This window comes from Passer montanus, unplaced genomic scaffold, assembly GCF_014805655.1.
Source record: "Passer montanus isolate IOZ18808 unplaced genomic scaffold, ASM1480565v1 scaffold74, whole genome shotgun sequence".
Lineage (NCBI taxonomy): Eukaryota > Metazoa > Chordata > Aves > Passeriformes > Passeridae > Passer > Passer montanus.
Window position 1 is genome coordinate 2,937,287 of NW_024372592.1, and position 19,283 is coordinate 2,956,569.

At 45.3% G+C, this 19,283-nt stretch overlaps 1 protein-coding gene across 3 annotated transcripts in view; it reads left to right on the plus strand.

The window, feature by feature from the left end:
• CAMK1D (calcium/calmodulin dependent protein kinase ID) overlaps positions 1-13,970 on the plus strand; it is a 211,935-nt gene extending 197,965 nt beyond the window's left edge. Inside the window, exons 9-11 of one of the 3 annotated variants that reach the window (XM_039730902.1) lie at positions 2,158-2,245; positions 2,749-2,887; positions 10,042-13,970. In XM_039730902.1, coding sequence (XP_039586836.1) covers positions 2,158-2,245; positions 2,749-2,887; positions 10,042-10,088 — 274 coding nt within the window. In that variant the 3' untranslated portion in view covers positions 10,089-13,970. Of the gene's footprint in view, positions 1-2,157; positions 2,246-2,748; positions 2,888-6,238; positions 7,234-10,041 lie in introns of those variants that run through there. The other 2 variants (XM_039730903.1, XM_039730901.1) reach the window with 2 other exon arrangements.
• The last annotated feature ends 5,313 nt before the right edge of the window (positions 13,971-19,283 follow it).

The window sequence follows — 19,283 nt, forward strand, 5'->3', positions numbered from 1 at the left end:
GCTCATGACATTTTGGAGTGACTCTGACTAATCATGCAGTTTGCATTCCCACCAGGAAACTGCTAGGGCCTATCTGGGAGCGTGGACTGCTTGGGATCCATCAGGGTCTGTGCTGAGCAGATATTCACTGTGCAGGGCAGAGGATGGAACAGTGAACATGATGAACCAATTAGTGCCTCACAAATATTTTGGTCACTTGGCCCCAGTGGGAAATGCCTTGCTGTCAGTGGGAAATGTGATCAGAAGGAATCTTAAAGAAAGATCTGAAGATCATCCAGCTTTCAGCCAAACACCTCCCTTTATCCACAGCACGGGCACCCAAGAGAGGAAGTCAGGTGCCATTTGGGAGCTGTGCTTTGCCCAGCTCTTCTGTCTGCTCGAGGCAGAGGCTCCATGGCAGTGAGACAGGGCCCTTCCCAGCTGGGTGAGCCCTGCTCCTTCCTGCCCACAGTCCTGCTGGCTCCAGCACTCTTGGATAACCCTACAGAGATGAGCTCAGTTACAAAAGGCTGGGATTGGTGTGTCTCCACTCTTGGGATATGAGGGTTTAGTCTTTCCTCCCAAGTGTAAGTCATTCCTCTCCTCTTCTGATGAAGATCCTGGGATGTTGTAGTCAGCTGGAAGGTGGGCAGCAATTTGGAGAAGGCTGGTCTCAGCACTCCTTAGATGTGCCAAGGACATGAAGGCAGAAAAAGCAGCATGTCCTTAGAAGAACAGTTTGGAATGATCTGGGCAAAGTGAAAGGGGTGTCTCCAACGCACGGGACACATAAATAGAAGCAGCAGGCTGGGGTATGTAAGCAGAGTTTTTTTCTTTTAAAAGCACAAAGCAATGCTGCCATTCTGCTGCCTTAGTTGGAAAACAGAGCAAGTTTGGGTGCCGCCCTCGAAGGAAGATGTGGACTAGTTGGAGAAAGTCCAGAGGAGCTCACTAGATCAGAGGATTAGAAAACATGAGTTATGAAGAAACAGTGAAAGAATCAGTTTGTTTAGTCTAGAGAAGAGAAGACTGAGAGAAGTCATGATAAAAGGCTTCAAATATGTGAAAGGATGCTTCAAAGACAAAGGGAATAAACTTTTCCATGTCTTCTAGGAGATAGTGAGGCACTGGAATAGGTTGCCTGAGGAGTCTCCATCTTTCAGAGATCTTTAGTGACTGGTTTGTCAAATATTTGTCAAAATTGTTTTGACAGAGCTGAGGTGGGCAGAAGGACTAGATGAGTGCTGAGTTCCCCAGACGACCTGATTAAGCTCTTGGAGCTCCCCAGACTGGGAGACTCTGGTCCTGTTGTATTATTTTATTTCTTAAAATTTTTTATTACTAATGCACATTGTTTTTCTACACTGTGGCTAAAAAAATTAATTTCTGAAAGTATCACATGCAACACACAAGGCAATCTTTGCCTCCTTGCATCACCTACATTAGACAGCTCTAATTACCCCAGCACATGGCCCAACATCAGTTCACTGCAGTGCCTGCTCTTCCTACAGATCTCATGCCTTGAGGAGTTAAATGAATCAATAAAATCCCCTTGAAAGAACAGAGTTTAGTGAAGATTTGAATATATCTTAATCTGTTAAAGAAACTATGCAAGATCAATCAATTATTTTAGGTTAAGTGTTGCTCAGCTTAAGTTCTTTGTGCAGCCTGTTCTGCTTCAATGAGTGTCCATGTCTCTGCTTTGCTGTAAATCTACATTAATCATGATAAATGACTATGTACATTGCAGGGGGGCAGGAAAATCTCCAGTGCAAACAGAAATCAGACAGGTTGGAGTGGCTCTGGATGCTTCTGCATAGCTGAGGCTAAAAGTAGTCTCAGCCTGTTGATGTTAAATCTTCGTATGTAAAGGGGAAAAAAAAGGTAGAATGTTTTCATCTGGGGCTGTAGTGGTGATAGAAAGCAGCCATGCACCAAAACCAGCCCATACCTCTTTGTAGCTGCCAGACCTACAAACCTTATCTACAGTGACTTTTATTGCCCCAGATTTTCCACCACAGCTGCCAGCAGAGACAGCCGTGGGAAGTTTGAGCCCATCTGGGAATGAAATCATTGTCACTGCAGGTGCAGTCACACCTGGGAGGAGATGTGGGGAAAAAATAAGAGTATGTAAGGGGAGGAAAAGATCTCTTAGTGTGCCTGCTCTGTCCATTTCAGGATCGCTGGAGATACAGCACTCAACAAAAACATCCATGAGTCGGTCAGCGCTCAGATCAGGAAGAACTTTGCAAAAAGCAAATGGAGAGTAAGTGACCTGTCCTGAGGGGTGACCCTGACTCACAGCTCTGCCATACAGCCACCCCTGTGGCAGGGTAGTGCTTTTTTGGCCCAAAACTGTGGTCAAAATGGTTGGTCCAGGCTTAGGACACATGACCCTGCAGGGCCTCTTATACAGGATGGTGTTTGCCAGGTACCAAATGTGGAGTGTGAGAAGTGGGGACAGGGCTGCTCATAGCTAAAGCACCCATGGTTTTTGGTGGAGTGGGGTCAGCACCATGCAGGTGCATGAAGAAATGTGTGTTGGGGCAGGGATGGGTTTGTCAAACATGACTTTCGTGTAGGCTGCTGCATCTCGGCTGAGCACTAGGACAGCAAAGGTTTGATAATGCGCTTTCTAGTTTAAAATTCAGGAAAAACCTGAAAGATAACAGCCTCATTCCCCACTCTGAGCAGCCAGCAGAGCACAAGTAACCCCTCTGCCTCCAGTTTTTTGTTATTCCCGATTTCCTTCTTGCTGTTTCCCTGCAGCAAGCGTTCAATGCCACGGCGGTGGTGCGGCACATGCGGCGGCTGCACCTCGGCAGCAGCCTGGACAGCGCCAGCGCCAGCGTGTCCAGCACCCTCAGCCTCGCCACGCCGCTCCCCGACACGGCCACACGGAAAGATTGTGAGTAGCCAGCAGCCCGGGAGAGCTGAGCAAACCCGCGGGATCCCCGTGTCCCCCCAGGCTGCAGTCCTCGCTGCCCGTAGGTTCGGCTTTGCGCAAGCCGGAGGTTAAAATAAGGATTTGAAACGGGGCTGTCGTTTTATGGCTGGCCAGAAAAATTGTGTTGCAATTGGAAAAGTCTGTGCACTAAAAAAAAAAGGGGTTTCAGCTTGGTGATTTTTGAGAGAAAATCACGGTTTCTTGTGGAGAAAAAGGGCTTTTGCTTGGGAAAAAGACCCAGAACCCCCACAGCAACAAAGTTTTGTATTTGGTTGAAATTTGAAAAAGTTTACTCAAACTGTTTATGTTTGAGTTTACAGTATTATGATAGGGCATTTTTCTGTTAAAATTGCCTTACTTTCCATTTCTGTGGAGAAGACTGATCCTGCCAGTCAGACCCAGCTTCTCTCCTCCTAGGCCAAGTTAATCTCCTGCACTAAGAGGTTCATTTGTCTGAGCAGGATTCAGACTCTGTGCACCACTTGGCCCTCTGACAGTTTATTTCATGCTGTAATTGATATTTGCAAGCTGCCCACTGGACTCAGATGTTTGGGATATATCTTTTTTCTGAATGCCAGGGAAGGGGACATGGCAGCAAAGGGATTATTTGGAAGACAGAAATGCAACCTTTGCAATGAAGCCTGTTTATTCTCTGGCTTTTGAGCATTTATTTTTTTCTCTCCTGTCCATCTGTAGATATTTTACATCATGCAATGAGGGATGTGAACTTTACAGTTGGGGGGGTTACTTTAAAGTGCAACACTAAAAAGGAATGCTTTGCTGTGGAGTGAAGTACTCATTTCTAGACTGTACCTTGCACTTTCCTGGAGCTGAAAGCACCTCTTGCTCAGGATGGATTTTGGATAATGCTGCTCTCTGCTTCTGCCACCCCTGCTTGCCACCCCCTGCTCTGTGATGAGGACATTCCACCAGCCACAGTCCTGGTGGCTCTGTGTGGAAGCAGTTTCCTCTTGCTCCCATGGGTGCAGTTTTCCCCCCAGCTGGCGGGGGGGGGGTTCTGCCTTCTGGGTGCTTTGTGAGATATTTTTTCAGCCTGTGCTGTGGCTGAGCCAGGGGAGAGCCCCTTCCCTCTGGATACTGGGCCTGATGGGGATTCATACCCAGAGTCCAGTTTGTGATGCCCAGCACCAAATCCTACAGCTGCTGCCAGAAAAACATCACTGTGCCCCTGGCACATACCTGGCACCTGCAAAGGAGTGGTACTGACCATCCTCAAAACACTCCCAACCATGCACTGGCCATGCAGCAATGTAGAAAACCCCCTGAGTGGGAGAAACATTCCCTGGTTTTGGTTCCTGTTGCAGTATGGCAAGGCTGGACCCCAGTCAGGTCTAGAGCAGCTTCAGCAGCTTTGCTGCCAAACTGGTGGGTGATTAATGCAGTTAAACTGGTGAGTGATTTATCTCCATCCATCCATTTGATTAATCTCAAATGGTGTTAATTAATAGCAATCAGTAGTCTGAAAAGTGTTAAAACATGTGTGAACAGGAAGGGTGGGAAGAGAAAGAAATCTGTTTAATGACTACAGAACCCTGTGCAGAATCCAACCATATTTTGCAGTAGTGAAGCCAACCAGGACATGAAGGATTAAACCGGATGTGTAAAGATAGGATGAGTTTTTACATGCCAGAAATACAAGGCAGAAAGATATTGGAAGATGTCCAAGCATCCCAGGTTAAGTCCAGGTTGGCAGACAATGCAGAGGAGCTTTTCTTCTTCAAAGACATAATTTAAAGAGTCAGGAGATGCTGGAGCCCCAGAGAACCAATGAGGAGAGCCAGCAGCAAATACAAGGAGTTAAAAGGGATCTGACATATCAAGTGCATTCCACCCAGTACCTCCTGATAGGAAAAAGGAAATCTCTGAGGTCTCTCTCCTACCTCTTTATTTCTCAGAAGTTTTCTCTGGGTACAGACTCCTTGAATGAGAAGGATCCCTGCAGCAAGTTACATGATCCAGCTGTGCCACCCTTACACATTAGAATGCTGCCTGATGGTATTAACAGACACTTTTTGAACTCTCCAAAGAGTTTCAAATGCAGCAATTTCACATCACTGAAGACAATTAAGCCTTTGCCTGACAGTAGATTATGGATGCAGTCAGGCTGCATCCAAAACCTCTGTAGGAGGGCAGAGCAGAGATCAGGCATTAAGCTGGATTATGCTACCTGTCAGAAACAGGAAGGGATCCCTAAGGGAATCAGTCAGGATTTCTCAAGTGCATTGGTCTGATTCTCAGTCCATGGCTGGTTTATTCAATTTAGTTATGATTGGATGCCTAGATTACTTACAGGTCCTAGAGCTCTGTATTTTTAATGTACTAGAAAAATTGCAGTGTGATGCCAAGTTGTCAAATGTCAAAGGAAAATGGAATGTGGCCAAGTATAGGTACAGCATAGTCATCCTCGAGACTGAAATGCCTCCTTGAAGCATGGAAAAGTAGTTAAAAGTCCCAACAAGTATCAAAAAGATCCTGTAGAGTCAAAAGGCCCTGTCAAACTTTGGTCTGAGAATATATTAATATAGGCTTCATCCATCCTTTATTCACCAGTCTGGAAAAATGAACTGCATTTCTAATCACTCTGAGCCTGCATCTTGTCAGAGCAAGGTGACCATGCCAGGTCCCCACCTAGCAGCTTTTGTTGCACCAGAATCCTGGTACTCAAGAGATACTCAACCTCACATCAACCTACGTCTCAGCTGGAAGTCCTGGAGACATCCCAGCAAAGCCTGGAGCAATGTGAGCTGTCACTAGAGTGATGTCCAAGTCACACAAATTTGCATTCCCTCTAGATTTACTGGAACTCAGCAATGAATTTGACCCACTGTACTTTATCAGCATCTTCCCAGGGAACTGTGTTTAGCCCAGGTACACAGCTCTGTTTGTTTAGCTAGATGGCCATGGTGAGATCTTTAATCATCTTTAATGCCCAAGAGGAAATTATTCTCAGCAAGTACAATGCTGGAGGGATTTTTGAACCCCACAACTCTTTGTCTTCAGCCCTGGAACTGTGACATCGGTGTGGCTGAACGTATATGAAAATGGGCCTTGAGTCCCTGTGAGATGGTGTGCACTGCTGCTGGTGGCAGCAGGTGAATGACCACGGGTAGAAGATGCCCTGTGGAGGTTTCCAGCCAACCCACCACTGCAGGAAGAGCAGCACCCCCTTCTCCAGCTGCAATCCTCTCCGCTACGCTGCAAAAAAAACTCAGCTTCGCCCAAGTTCCCGCCTCCAAAAAAAAAAAAACAAAAAACCAACATTTCTAACTGTCTTTCTGGCTTTCCTTTTAGGTATGTCTCCATCCACTCTCTGTAGTTTTGTTTCATCTGCTTCTTCAGGCGTTTCTGCGGTAGGAGGGGACCGGAGACCCAGAGCCACCACAGTGACCACAGTGCACACAGGGAGCAAGTGAGCGCCGGGCGCGAGCCGCGGGCGCGGCGCCCTCCCGCCCTGCCCCGCCAAGGACTAGAAGAAAGAAGATTTTTTTATGGCCATATTTTATACTGCAACCCTGAAATGTTTCATTTATCACAAACTGCAATGACTCCAGGAGGAACGGAATCTAACAGTCTCTGGTGCTGTACATATATATACATATATATAAATATATATATGAATATATATATGTATGTGAGTCTAGCAATGTTCTAACTAATGAACACTCATTCTTTCCCCCAGTGATTTACTCTTTTCTCAGTGTAGGTAACAGTATATGTTGTATTTTTTTTCCATTAACTGCAAACATCTCAACTGGATTATTTAAATAGAAATACTTTCCTGAGCATATTTTTTTTCTTTTAAAAATTACTTCAAGTAATGTCCCTCTTACAGTTTGCTGGGGGATAGGCTATTTCTGTAGGTAGGAGTTGGCATTAACTTTGCAACATGGGAGGATTTCAATGGCATGGCATTTCTTGCTCCTCAAATAGGACTGCAAGTCTGTCTGGCTTTAGCAGAGTTGTTACTGCTCAGATTAAGAAACTGCTATTCTACCCCCATCCTCCTCCTGGAAAGCCATGGGGAGAATTAAATTGCCACCAGCTGGGAGTCAGCTCATCCTTGGCCTCATTCCTGTCATGCTGGGGATCAGAGGAGAGGCAGGTACACGGAGTCAGGCAGGAGCTGGCCAGAGCTGTGCAAGAGAAATGACAGAACAGTCTCATCCTGCATCTCCCATCTCCTTCCAGTCACTGTGTGTTGTGAGCAGAGGGGGAAAAAAGGAAGATACAGGGGTGGGAATCATCGTCCTCTGCCACTAATTTGCTGTGCTGCCCTCAAGCAAGAAAAAAAAGGAAGATACAGAATCATCGTCCTCTGCCACTAATTTGCTGTGCTGCCCTCAAGCAAGACATCAAATTCACCAGCACCCACAGCTCCTTGGGGCTTTGCTGGCATTGCTAAATTCACCAGCCTCCCCACAGTGTGCATGGGGTGCATCCAGCCCAAAGGCTTCATGAGAGAGATTCCCAGCACCCACAGCTCCTTGGGGCTTTGCTGGCATTGCTGATGCTCAGCACCTCCCAGAGTAGCCACAAGTGGGGAGAGGAGAGGAGGGGTGCATGAAGCCCTCTGTAAAGCGCTGGCAGGGTCTTGGGTGCAAAGTGCAGGATCTGGTGTAGTGTAGCTCCATCAGGATCAGGGTTGACAAGGAGTGCTGAGCTGGGGAAGGACCTCGCTGAAAGGCACAGGCACAGCTGGCAGCAGTGGTGGCACTGGCTCTCCCTCCTCCCTAGAAGCTCATACACCAAAGCAAGCCAAATTTACCCGTTTTTTTAATTACTGAATGCATGCACTTCCCAGGGTCTTTGTGCTGGTGCATCTTTCAAGAACAGACACCAAAACTGCTGTGCTGCTGTGCATTAAAGCAGCTTGAAGCAGAGAGGGGAGCAAATTTGCCCAATGGGCTCTCTCCAGGTTGCCTCAATGAAATTCCCATCTGATTTTGCTTTGAGGAGGTGAGAGGGGAGGCAGATGGCAGAGGCAGATGCCCTTCACTGGGCACTCTGAGCCCCTCACATCCCAGACAGGTCCATCCCTGCCAGAGGCACAATTCCCTGCAGTGTGCTTTGTTGCCATGCTTGCCTCACTTATCCTGCACAAGAAATTGTGAAAACCAGCCACAGACAGAGCTGAATGTGTCAGGCAACAGTGCTTGTGCTGGAAAAAGCCATAAGATAGGTATTTTTCATTGAGACTTCTATATCCTGCTCCTGCTTTGGAGGATTGGCTGGTTGGCTTCACACAGCAGAGCCGGGATTTCATCCATTATACTAAAAAAAGCCTTGGGGGAAAAATGCTGGAAAATAGGTGGCAGTGAGAACTGACTGTTTGAAGTAAACCACTCCTTCGGTGGCACTTGGAGCTGTTGCACCAAGTTTCTGTAGTTTCCTCTGTGGTAAGTTGCTCCCTGTTTCCAGAGGGCTGTGGCACGCCTGTGAGCCCCGGGTGCACCCTGTGCACCCCACCATGCTGCAGCTGGCATGGGTGCTCACCCAGGAAGGGCTGCAACTTCAATTTCTCATTTTAGGAAAGATAGCAGATACTGAACTGTTGGGGGCTCATAGCAAAACTCCATAGAATTTCCACAGTGAAGACTTCTGACCAAGATTTGGGCAGACTAAAGGTCAGGGGATCTCCTTGCTGCAAGTCACACTCCTGTCCCCACACCCTGGCCATTAGCACCACACAGTTTTTATTATTATTTATTATTAGCATTTACATCTGAGCTCTTTATGCCTTGCTGCAAAAGCATGAAAACACAAGGAGAACACAATTTAAACTCAGTCTAAGGCCACTTTATTTTACCAGCCTGAGTAAGGAAGTTTTAGGTTTGAGAGACTCCAACCCCAAGAAATTCAAGATATTTTGAACTCCCATGATTTAATAAGCATGGCTGGCCCTGTTCTGCTTCAGTTGCAGGTTGTAAATAGACAGTCTCCCAGTTTGGCATCAGTGGAGTTCCCCACGTTTACACATGTGCAACCAAAAGCAGGATTTAGTGAGGGAATTGTTTTGTCTCTGTAGAGCAGTTTTAAAGGTTTGGGCTCCAGTGTTCCCTCTGCGCCTTCTCTTCTGAAACCTGAGGTCTGGTTTGAACTTGACCTCAGCACTTGCTGTGGCCACTGATCAGAATACAGCATCCAAGTGAATCCTGCAGAAAAAAGAAAAGCAAGTGGATTTCCATCTCCAAAACAAAGAGCAGTGACAGGAGCCACGGCAGACATGCTGTCCTGAAGATGAGGGGTTCCCATGCACTGGCTGCTCCTCCTTGCTGGGTGCTTTCTGAGGTTTTTTTTCTTGGGAGGGGTATTCTTTCCTTCCATTGTTGGAATTAGTGTAATTTGGTTTTGTTTCTGCAAGTAATATTCTGCCTTGGTTGTGTAATTATCATCATTCTCTTTGGCTTGCTATCAACTGCTGGGATTGTAAGATAGGAAACAGAAGCACTTATGAGCAAAATTGTTTCTTTCTGCTAGAGTTTTGGTGGTGGGGAGCTCTTCTTTGGTATGCGTGAAACACAGCTGGAGACCTGACCCAGGTTCACCAAATGCTTAGAGATCTCTCCTGAAGCATCACGTGGTTAAAACTTCTCAGTTGAAATCTGGGTAAATCTGTTAACAGGGGGGACTTGGCAGCACCCAGGCCAGATCTCTGGGGGAAGGCTGGAGACATTTGCACCCTGGCAGCACAGCCTGTTAGGGCAAACACTCCAGCCTTGCTTACCAAGGATGCTCCAGGGCTTTTGCATGTCCTTTCCCTGCCCCAGCCCACTTCTGCTCAGCCACTCTGACAGGAGAATGCAAAGGCAGAGAAAATAATGTGGGCATGGGGGAAAGGCTGAATAGCCCTGCAGTAGAAGCTTCAAAACAAATCCCCAGCTGGCCTTGCCATCAAGGACTAGGTAGAAAAATCACTCTGGGCTCTTTTCCAATGAACTGTCCTGCTAAACAATCTGTGATTTGCTGCTTGCATGAGGACTTCAGCCTGGACTCTGTTTGTTACCCTTTTCTGCTTTACTTTACTGGTGCCGATGGGTTTTTCCTTTGTAACTTGTTTTCCTCAGCTCCTTCCCCTTCTTTTTCTTTGCTTGCAGCTTTGATTGTTGATTTTTACCTCCAGAGTCACAGAGGCCATCTCTGATGCCAACAGCAGTGCTCTTGCTGGAAAACAAAGCAAACAAAAAAATCCAGAAAAGCTCCAGCTGGCCCCTTAGCCTGCAGAAGAAGTTGTGAGGACAGGCTGCCCGTGAACTCTGCGAGCTGAAAGTCAGTATTGCAGTGGCAAGGGCTTCTGCTGATGATTTTGCATGTGACTTCATTCCCAGTGCATCCTAACTCTCTGCTGGATCACCCCTTCTGCAGCACAAAATGGATATTGGCCCTGCGACACGGCTGGTGGGGAAGTAGGAGTGTGGGGAAAACCTGGCAGTGTTGCTTTCCTGAGATTCTGTCACTCTGCTGCTGCTGCTGTCTCCTCTGTCCTGGTTGCTGTTGTACAGGTGCCATTAGAGTAGTGGGTACAAAAAAAAAAAAAAAAAGAGGAAAAAAAAAAGAAAAAGTAGGATTTTACCTATGCCTTGTGTGTGTGTTATGGTTGTGGTGCTGAAATAAAACCAAGAAATGTGGTTCATTCCTGACATGAATCAAACCACAGAAAGGGGTGTGATCCCACTGGTAGACATCTCCATATAGTTCTGCTGTAGGCAATGAACAGGGGTATCTGCTGTGCATGTGTCCTGCATACCTCCATGGCTATTGACAGTATTTTTTTTATTACCAGTTATTTTGGGTCCCTGCCTGGTTCTGATGAAATTAAGGTTTTTTCTGTCCCAGGGCCAGCATAACCCCTGATCTCAGGCTTTTCTCCCCAAACCCTCTGCAAACCAGAACATGGGCCTCCAGGGTGCCCATGAAATGCAATTGCAGCTGGCCCCAAGGTTGTCCCCTTCCTATTTTTAGGGAAGCAAACCTCCAGGGAAAGCCAAATAGCTTTCAGCCATTGGCAAGCAGAGAGGATATTGCCCTTTGATGTGAACTTGGCATTAACAAGATCAGCTCTAGGGAAACCTGTGCTATTACTTCCTCCTGTGATAACAGCTCCAGCCCTGAGCAGCACTGAATGAGCACCAGATAAAAACACCAGGTTGACTTTGCCAGCAAGATCATGCAGGCTATAGCCTGTTCCTTTTGCTCTTTCCAAAGAATCAGGGGATTCATCTGGTGGCAAAATAAGTTTCTAGGCTGAGCCCCAAGTAGCTACAGAAGTAGCTTCCATTCTGCATATGGAAATTCTCATTTGATGCAATTATTCCTGTTCTTGCTGCCATGAATATTTACCTGTCTGAACTATGGCATGAATGCATCCCAAAAATCATTAATGGAAGGAAGTTTTCCCTTTCTTATTGTGCTTATTTACTCCAGAAATTCAAACACTCATTCAAGCAAAGAGCAGAAAGACACATGGAAATTATGGTATCCAAAGAAAACAGCATCAAGACCAAGAGTGGAGGATTAGTTGGCAAATCACTGTCAGCAGTGGCTGAGTGAGGGAACAGCAACCTGCCCACAAACACTGCATGAACTCTTATTTCCCCTGGTAAGCCAGTCATCCCATATTTCATGCCCAGCAGCAAGTTTTACCCAATCCCTTTTGTTTTCCCTCACATCCCTGCAGCAGGGTCCTGCCTTCCCAGCCTGTGGGGTGCTCTGCTCTCTGTGACACATGTGCGTTTTTGTGTGTGCACGTGCACATTGTGGCCCCAGGGATCACAGATCCTTCTGGTGGGTCATCAGGAGTTGGTCCAGGTTTTTTGGTCTGACTTTGTGTGGTTGGGTCAAAGCTGTGTAAATAGTGTTTGTAGCAGAGGATAGAGGCTCTTTAGCCTGGACTCTGGATTTCAAAACCCCCTTCCCCACCACAAATAGTGCCACTTATCTGTCCAGGTAGCTTTTTTTTCCCCTCCTCTTCACAAATGCTAAGGTCAGTCGAATGGCTCTTAGAGTTTTTCCATACTCCAGAGTGGAATCAGGGCATGTGTGCTCACAAGCGTTGTGAAAAAACACTGCTGAACTAATGATGGCATCAACTGTCCAATAAATGCATGATACTGCACTGCATGTATTAAACTGCTGTTCACTGTTTCTGTACTTCCCGAGCCTTTTCTTTATCCACATCAACCCAACCTTCTCTCTGAGGGAGTTACTTCCATGTATTGCTTTTAAATGACTCAATGTATCTGTAACTCAAAATCCATTGTTAAGTTTAAGTAAATGCAAAAGCTGATGTTTTGTAAACAAGATACTGCAAAGCCTGGTATTGTATTTTGTCTTTCTGTTGAGTGCTGTGCAGCATGTACAGAAGAGTCACCATCCAGAGCAGCTTGAAATTAGGCAGCAGTCACATACACAGATGCAGAAGCAGGGAGCTGGGGAGGTGAGAATCCATTTTTTAATACAACACTTACAAATTTGATCTGCATCAAAAATTCCTTCCCTGGGTCACTAACTCTCAGAGCTGCCAAGAAACATGTTGGTGTGTCTCTTTGTTTTTTCCTTTTTTCCTTTTGGTTTGTTTTTTCTAGTGAAAATTCAGATTGGTTCATTCTTAGTATTTATCTCTTCCTACAAGATAGTTCTTTCTCACCTGTTGCAGAATGAACTGCATTTTGGGGACCAAGATGCTGTGATTCTTTGCCTACACAAAATAGGGCAGAGAGCTGAGGTAAACTATCCCATCCTTTCCAAAACATCACCACCTAAACACTACCATTTAATCCCTGAACCTCCAAGTAATACCATTTATCCATGGAAGAGTTTGGTGTGGTACTTTTACTTCTTCCACATGGAAGCCATGCCCTTCCCTTAGTCATTGACCCATTTTCATCTGTGCTGGTCTTTCCAAGGCAGGGTACAGGATTGCTCCAGCCCAAACCTCTTGTGGGCATCACCAGGGTTTTGGTCCCAGCTCCTGAGTGGCTGCTGTGTGGAAAATCCTTGAGTTCCCAACACTCAAAGCAGAGTCATCTGAAAGGTCTGGGAATTGCTCTGTGTTCCTGGCAAGGGCATGCCAAGGAGCAGGCCTGGGGAGCAAGCACCATGCTGGTGGCACAGTCCTTGGAAATTATTCTCCATGGTGGCCAAAAACACGGAGAAGTCTTGAGCCCCCCTTCAAGGCTGGTGCCCAGCCAGGGCTGTGCCATTGCCAAATCACTGTGTGGCAGCACAGCAAACCATCAGCTACAGCTGTAAACCAGCCTGAGTTCAGATTGCTGAGGCAGCACCTGGTGTGAGGCTCCATGAGGAGGTGGATGTGTGCTGTGGTTCCTGGTGGGTGGCAGCTCCTGGGGGGTTGCTCGGAGCAGCTCTGAGCTTTTCCATCTCTCATCTTGCATCCCCTGAGCCCAGCATGGCATCACACATGCTGAGTGTCATCAGACCAAGCATGACCCCCAAAGTGAAGTGTGGACGGTTGCAGCTCAGTTGGTGCGATTCATGTTTGGGTCAACACAACATCAGTGACCTGGTGTACATTGACCTCTAGCTGAGAAACAATATTTTGGCCAGTTTGGGCCTTTTTTAAAGATAGATATTTTATTTGAGCCAGAAAACAGTGGGAAAAAAGAGCCTAGTCTGCCCAGAATAGTGACTCCCCAAATATCCCCAACTGCAAAACATCCCTCAGTTGACTTCTAATGAAAATGCAAGCATGTTTTCTACAAAGGCTTTAATCTTAATCAAGGAATGTCAGTGTGCCTAATATTGCAGGTCTTGTGATTGATAACAAGTTCATAACAGCATCCATGTCCAAAAAGAAGGGAGAATGTGTATTTACTCCATGCATGTATTAAGGCATTGCAAAAGTTTTATCTGCGTAATGAGTTTGCAGTTCTGCAAATTGTTAATGGGGCTACATCACAAGTGGTTCTCTGCCTTGACAATCATGTATACATATCGAGATTTCTATCATAATGACAATTTAAAGGGATGACTAATTGTTTTCCTCCAATAAATCCAATTAAAACAGCCTGATGTGAAGTCTGATGATTTTGAGTGCGTGAGTCTCCACCCACATGAAAGAAAGGGAGTGAATAATTTCTGTGGCTGCTCCACTGCCCTGTTGTGTTTTATGCAATGATGGTCCTTTATGTCCCAAAGGAGAGTAATAAGATTTTCTTTCTCCCCAGTTCACTCCACTAGGAAATTAATAAAAAAGATGATTTGTCCTTTGGATTTTTCCTAAAGCTGTCGATGGAAATGGTGTTGAAGGTCAACATGTGGAGACATGGCTGTCTCCTGGGCACTGAGAATATCTGCGCAGGGCTGGGGAAAGGACATGTACTTGTTGGAGACTTCTGCATGTTTGAGTTGGTCCTGGTGACTTGCACACCCTGAGGTGGGAATCATCAAAGGAGACAGGATTTTCATCAGTGAACATTTCTGAGTCCCTTTGCAGTCAGCTGTGCTCTGCAAGGACTGTTGAGTGTGCTCCATCATTGGCTTAATTTTCTTCCAGTCGATGTTCCTGGAGTGTGTTATGACTTACTTTTCATTTTTTCCTCCTATATTTCTCCATTGTTGTTTCTTATCTTCTGGTTTTCACTCACTGGCACACAAGAATTCCTCCCCCCTTAAAATATGTGGCAAAACCAACATGCCCAACAGGGAGGTGGGCCTGTGCTTGAGGCCAAAGCTAGGTAGTTTTAGACACCTGGTTCAGTAACAGAGTTGAAATAAACAGCAGTGATGATGGCCAACTCACAGCAATATAAAGAGGAAGGCAAAGTACTTATAAAGCTTTTATTTTGTACATCAAGAAACAACCCTCAGAACTAACACGGTAAGTATTTGAAAGCTATGGTGAGCAGCTGAGCTCTCAGAATTACTTTGATGGTGGGTTGTACCAGGACAGGTGAGATAACCTCCAGTTTGTGCTCTGGAAAAAGCACATCCATGACAGGATACACCATTGGAAAAGTACATCCATGTACGAAAATGGTGTCTGGAAGTGTGTTGGAGTTGGTGTGTGATACTGAGGCACAAGCACGATTTGCAGTGTCAGGAGGAGCAGCAGATCCTGTAGGGAAGTGCAGTCTTCCCATGTGACACAAGCCTGAACTCTGACATTCCTTTTACACTAAGAACTTCATTCCCACCTGTGTGTAAGTTAGCTGGATTTAGCTCAAATTTGGCACTTACAGTAGATAAAAGTCTATTCCACATTTCACCATGGAATTAAAATCTCCTCCAGGAGAACTTTCTCATGTTTTGGTTTTAAAGTCATGGGCTCCTCCAGTGGTCACTCAGAGCCCACCAGGTTCTCCAAGCTCCCAGAGAGACTGGGCAGAAGGTCACCCCACGACCACTGCAATCCTTATGATGACATCCCGAGGTTGTCATGTCAATATTCACTTCATCTTTGTACATTTTCCTTGCTGCTATGTGCTCAGCCACAAATTCTTGGCTGTTCGCAACAAGGGAGATAAAGCATCAATACAGAGAAGCCAGAGGGACAAGACCAATATGCAACTGTATAAAATATTTTGCTTGCAACCTTGCCAAAATCCACAGCCGTGTTTGCACTGGAGGGAAGGGGACTGTCCTTACTTTGAAGGCTTTCAGAGTGCTGGTATGCACTGAGGCCTGGCCTATGCCACACATCAGCCTTTCTTTGTGCTGCACCAACACCATTTCTCACTCCTGCTCTCCAGAACTGTCCTTTCCCAGAACCAGAAATCCAGTGGGCTGTGGCAGCTCTTCTTTCACAGCCAAGAGGAGGTTTGAATGAGTGATACCTGTTGAAGCAGAGAAAGTGCAGGTGCACAGATTTGAGCCTGAGGAGGAATAGACCCCTGTAGTCCAGGAACAGCTGATGCTGAGAAAGATAAATTCTGCACAGAGCTTTCAAATCAGTGCTTGTGCACTGTAAACAGTCCTACCCTCTGTGAACATGCCTACATTGGATCTCCTCCTTCAGTCCAAACCTTCCCAGTTCTGTCAATCCACAAAACCATACTGGCCTTGTGAGGATCCCTCTGGGCAGCTTTCCATGGGAGACACCGTGGGCCAGCACTGCCCAAAAGCAATCCCAGGACACTCTAAGCTGTCATAGGGATAAAAGGATGTGCTCTTCTCACCATATTATGCTTCCTCCCAGCTCTGGACATCCCTCAGGGAGAAAATCCACCTACATCACCGTGGGTGTGTGCCCTGCCTAGCACATCTGGGCCCCTGGTTGGTGGGCCCTCTCAACCATGCTGAATTATTGTGGTGATAACCATTTTTATATCTGTGGGGGTGGGGAAGAAGGACCATCTGGATTATCACTGCAAGTATTTCAACTGAGTATTTCCAGATTGTTTGGCGTTTGGGCTTTCTGGATTATGTTGGGATAAATTCCTGACTTCCAAACTTTGTTTGCTTATCCTGATTTCAAGGTTTTTTTCTTTTTTAATCTTTGGGGTTTTTGTTTTTGTAATTTCAATATTCTGATAAAGCTATGGTCAATTAATGATTCATTTACCTTCTTCATGAAAGTGTTTTGTTTAGGGAAATTAATAATAATAGAGCTGAGAGGCAATTTGTTGTTCCCATCAAGCTCACGAACTTTGTGCTTTCTTTGGCGCCATATAGACTCTTGTATGTTTTTCATTTTCTTTCTTTAGGGCAGAAGAAAGAGCTGTGTTCACATCTGTGCCTCAGCTTGCAGTCTAACAGTGACCAGAAATGCATAATAAATCTCAAACTAATGCTTCTTTTTGTTGCAGGCCAGCTGGGCAGGTACCAACCATATTAAGAATCACATATCACATCTTCAAGTTTGCATTTGCTATTTCAGATGCTTCAAGTAGCATCTGAAATGAAACTTTTCCCCCCCCAGTCTTTGACCCAGTGCAGCTCAGTGTAGCACCTAAGTGGATCAGGGCCCTGTTCCACCACAAAGAAAAACCAAAATTATTGTCATGGTGAGCCCTTAATGACCTTCAGTGGGAGGTGACAGATTAGCTCCTGTTCTTAACAAATAGAACACAGGCACATGATGATCACACACTTGGATTTATACTATATGGTAATACAAAACAATGGAATGCAATATTATATTATATTATGTTATGTTATGTTATGTTATGTTATGTTATGTTATGTTATGTTATGTTATATTAATTATATTATATTATATTATATTATATTATATTATATTATATTATATTATATTATATTATTATCTGTATTGTATTATACAATATTATATTACTACAGTGTCTCCATCAAACTAAAGCAAAGGGAAACATGACATTAATTGAAGGTTTGGTACTATTCTACTGTGCCTTGTCAGTACTCAAATGCTAGGATTTTGCCATGTATTTAAATTACTTTTAGGTCACAATATCTAAAGAGGGAATTCATCTATGATCAAGCTAGGGCTGAATTCTGAAGCCAATGTGTGGGTCTGTTGCCACCAAACATCAAGTTTACTGCTGAGTCCACTGAGAGTCACCTTGGAGGCTTGAATTGAGGAACTTCTTCCCTCTCTAGGTATTTGCAGTATGTAGAGGGCACCATGTGCTTGAGTTCACTGATGGTTCCCATGAAATCTATGGAAAGAACTGACAGCAATTCCTCTGGAAGAAAGTCAGAGACCTTCAGGAAAGAGCCAACAGCTGTGGTTGAGTTTGTTAGCAGGACACCTTGGGCGCTTCACTCTACCTGTGCAAAGAGCGTGGTGACAGACTGATGAGATGATTTAGCACCAAATGTGGCTGGACAGATGGACAGGGTCCTGACACCATTCCTGGAAGTCCTTGTGTCCAGGGATACCTACCATCGATGGCCTGGCCAGGCTGTTGTGCTGACACCCAGGCCATGGTCCCCAGCAGCTGATGGACCTGTACCAGGTTGTGCCCATTGCCACTAAGCTGGTTGTAGTGAGATGAGCTGAGCACCTCAACTGCAAAGCATTTAATTCTTTAAATTCTCCTATGGCGATGTAATGCAGTAATTCTGTTCAGCTTCAGCCTCATAACTTGTTTTGATTATCTGTGGCCTTATGGAGGTGATTTAAACCTACTGATTTATTGATTCAGTCTTAATTGGGTCCTGAACTGGGTCATTGCATCATTCTATCTTTAATTGTTTTAATGAAAGTCTAGCAAATTAGGCTGGTAATATGATTGCTTAGAGGAATTCTTGCCTGTTCATACTTCTTAATGAAATCCATAAAAGTGAAAAAAGGAATGAGCTTATCCTACTAAATTGCCACTTGTATTATGGAGTCTGAGCAAAGCTCAGAAAATCAATCTGCAGTGTCCTTGGCTCTTCCTCCAAATATATCTTTTCAGAAAGAGAAAACTTAGCACCTCAGCAAACATCCCTACAGAAGAAGAATGAGAGAAAGAAAACAGTAAAATGTGAAGCAAAACCTGGTTCCAGTTCCCATTTCTCAGATTTCCTGTAGCTTTGCAAGCAAGTAATTTAGGAGAAGACCTAAAAACCTACTTATATCCCAAAAGAGAACTTCAGCCCAGTGGCTAGAGCACATGCTGGCATCCCTCCTGCTGTGAAATCTCTTTAGGTTTTGAGGTCTTTCATCATGTCTCCAGAGTTTTGACTCATGTCCCATTTTCTTTGCTGTCAGTTTGGTGCCCAGATGAACATTTTGGGCAGAGGACTCAGCACTACCCGTGAGAATGATGATTTTCTCCCTATTTTGTGTTGTGACATTCATGAGGAGCATGGGCATGGCTGCCCTCCATCACCACTGGCAGCTTCCTGATGCCTGAAACAGTCCCTTTCCACCTCTTCCCCTCTGGATTTCCAGCAAGACTGCTGCATCTGCAATGCATTTTCTACCCACTGGGCTAACGAGCTCTGTGTTGCCAAAGCTGCCTGTAACTTCTTAATGTCCCCCTGTTTTATGGCTGGAAATATGCTGCTTCCTCCCACTCCCTGCTCATCAGTGAACACTGTACTTCGCATCTCACTTGACCCTGGCTCCTGCTGCAGAGAAAATATCATTACTTACCAGCAGTGCAAAGCCCCCCACCAGCCCTGCTCATATCCCCTGGAGCCTGTTCCTTAAAGAATACTAAGAATCTGCTTCAAAACTAAATTTGCAAAACCAAAGAAAATCTGCAGTCAATTAAAAGCAATGAGAAATAAGAATAGAGCAGATGAGGAATACAAAGCTCAGATCAGCTTGATCCCCAGCGTGACAATGCATTTGATTTTATCCCTCTAGGAGAACAGGGAATTTTGTCTCTGCATGGGCCATAACGATGTGGCTGGAAAGCTTCCATTATCTTTTAATTAAACAGTGTCATTACATTTGCTTTCTGCAGCC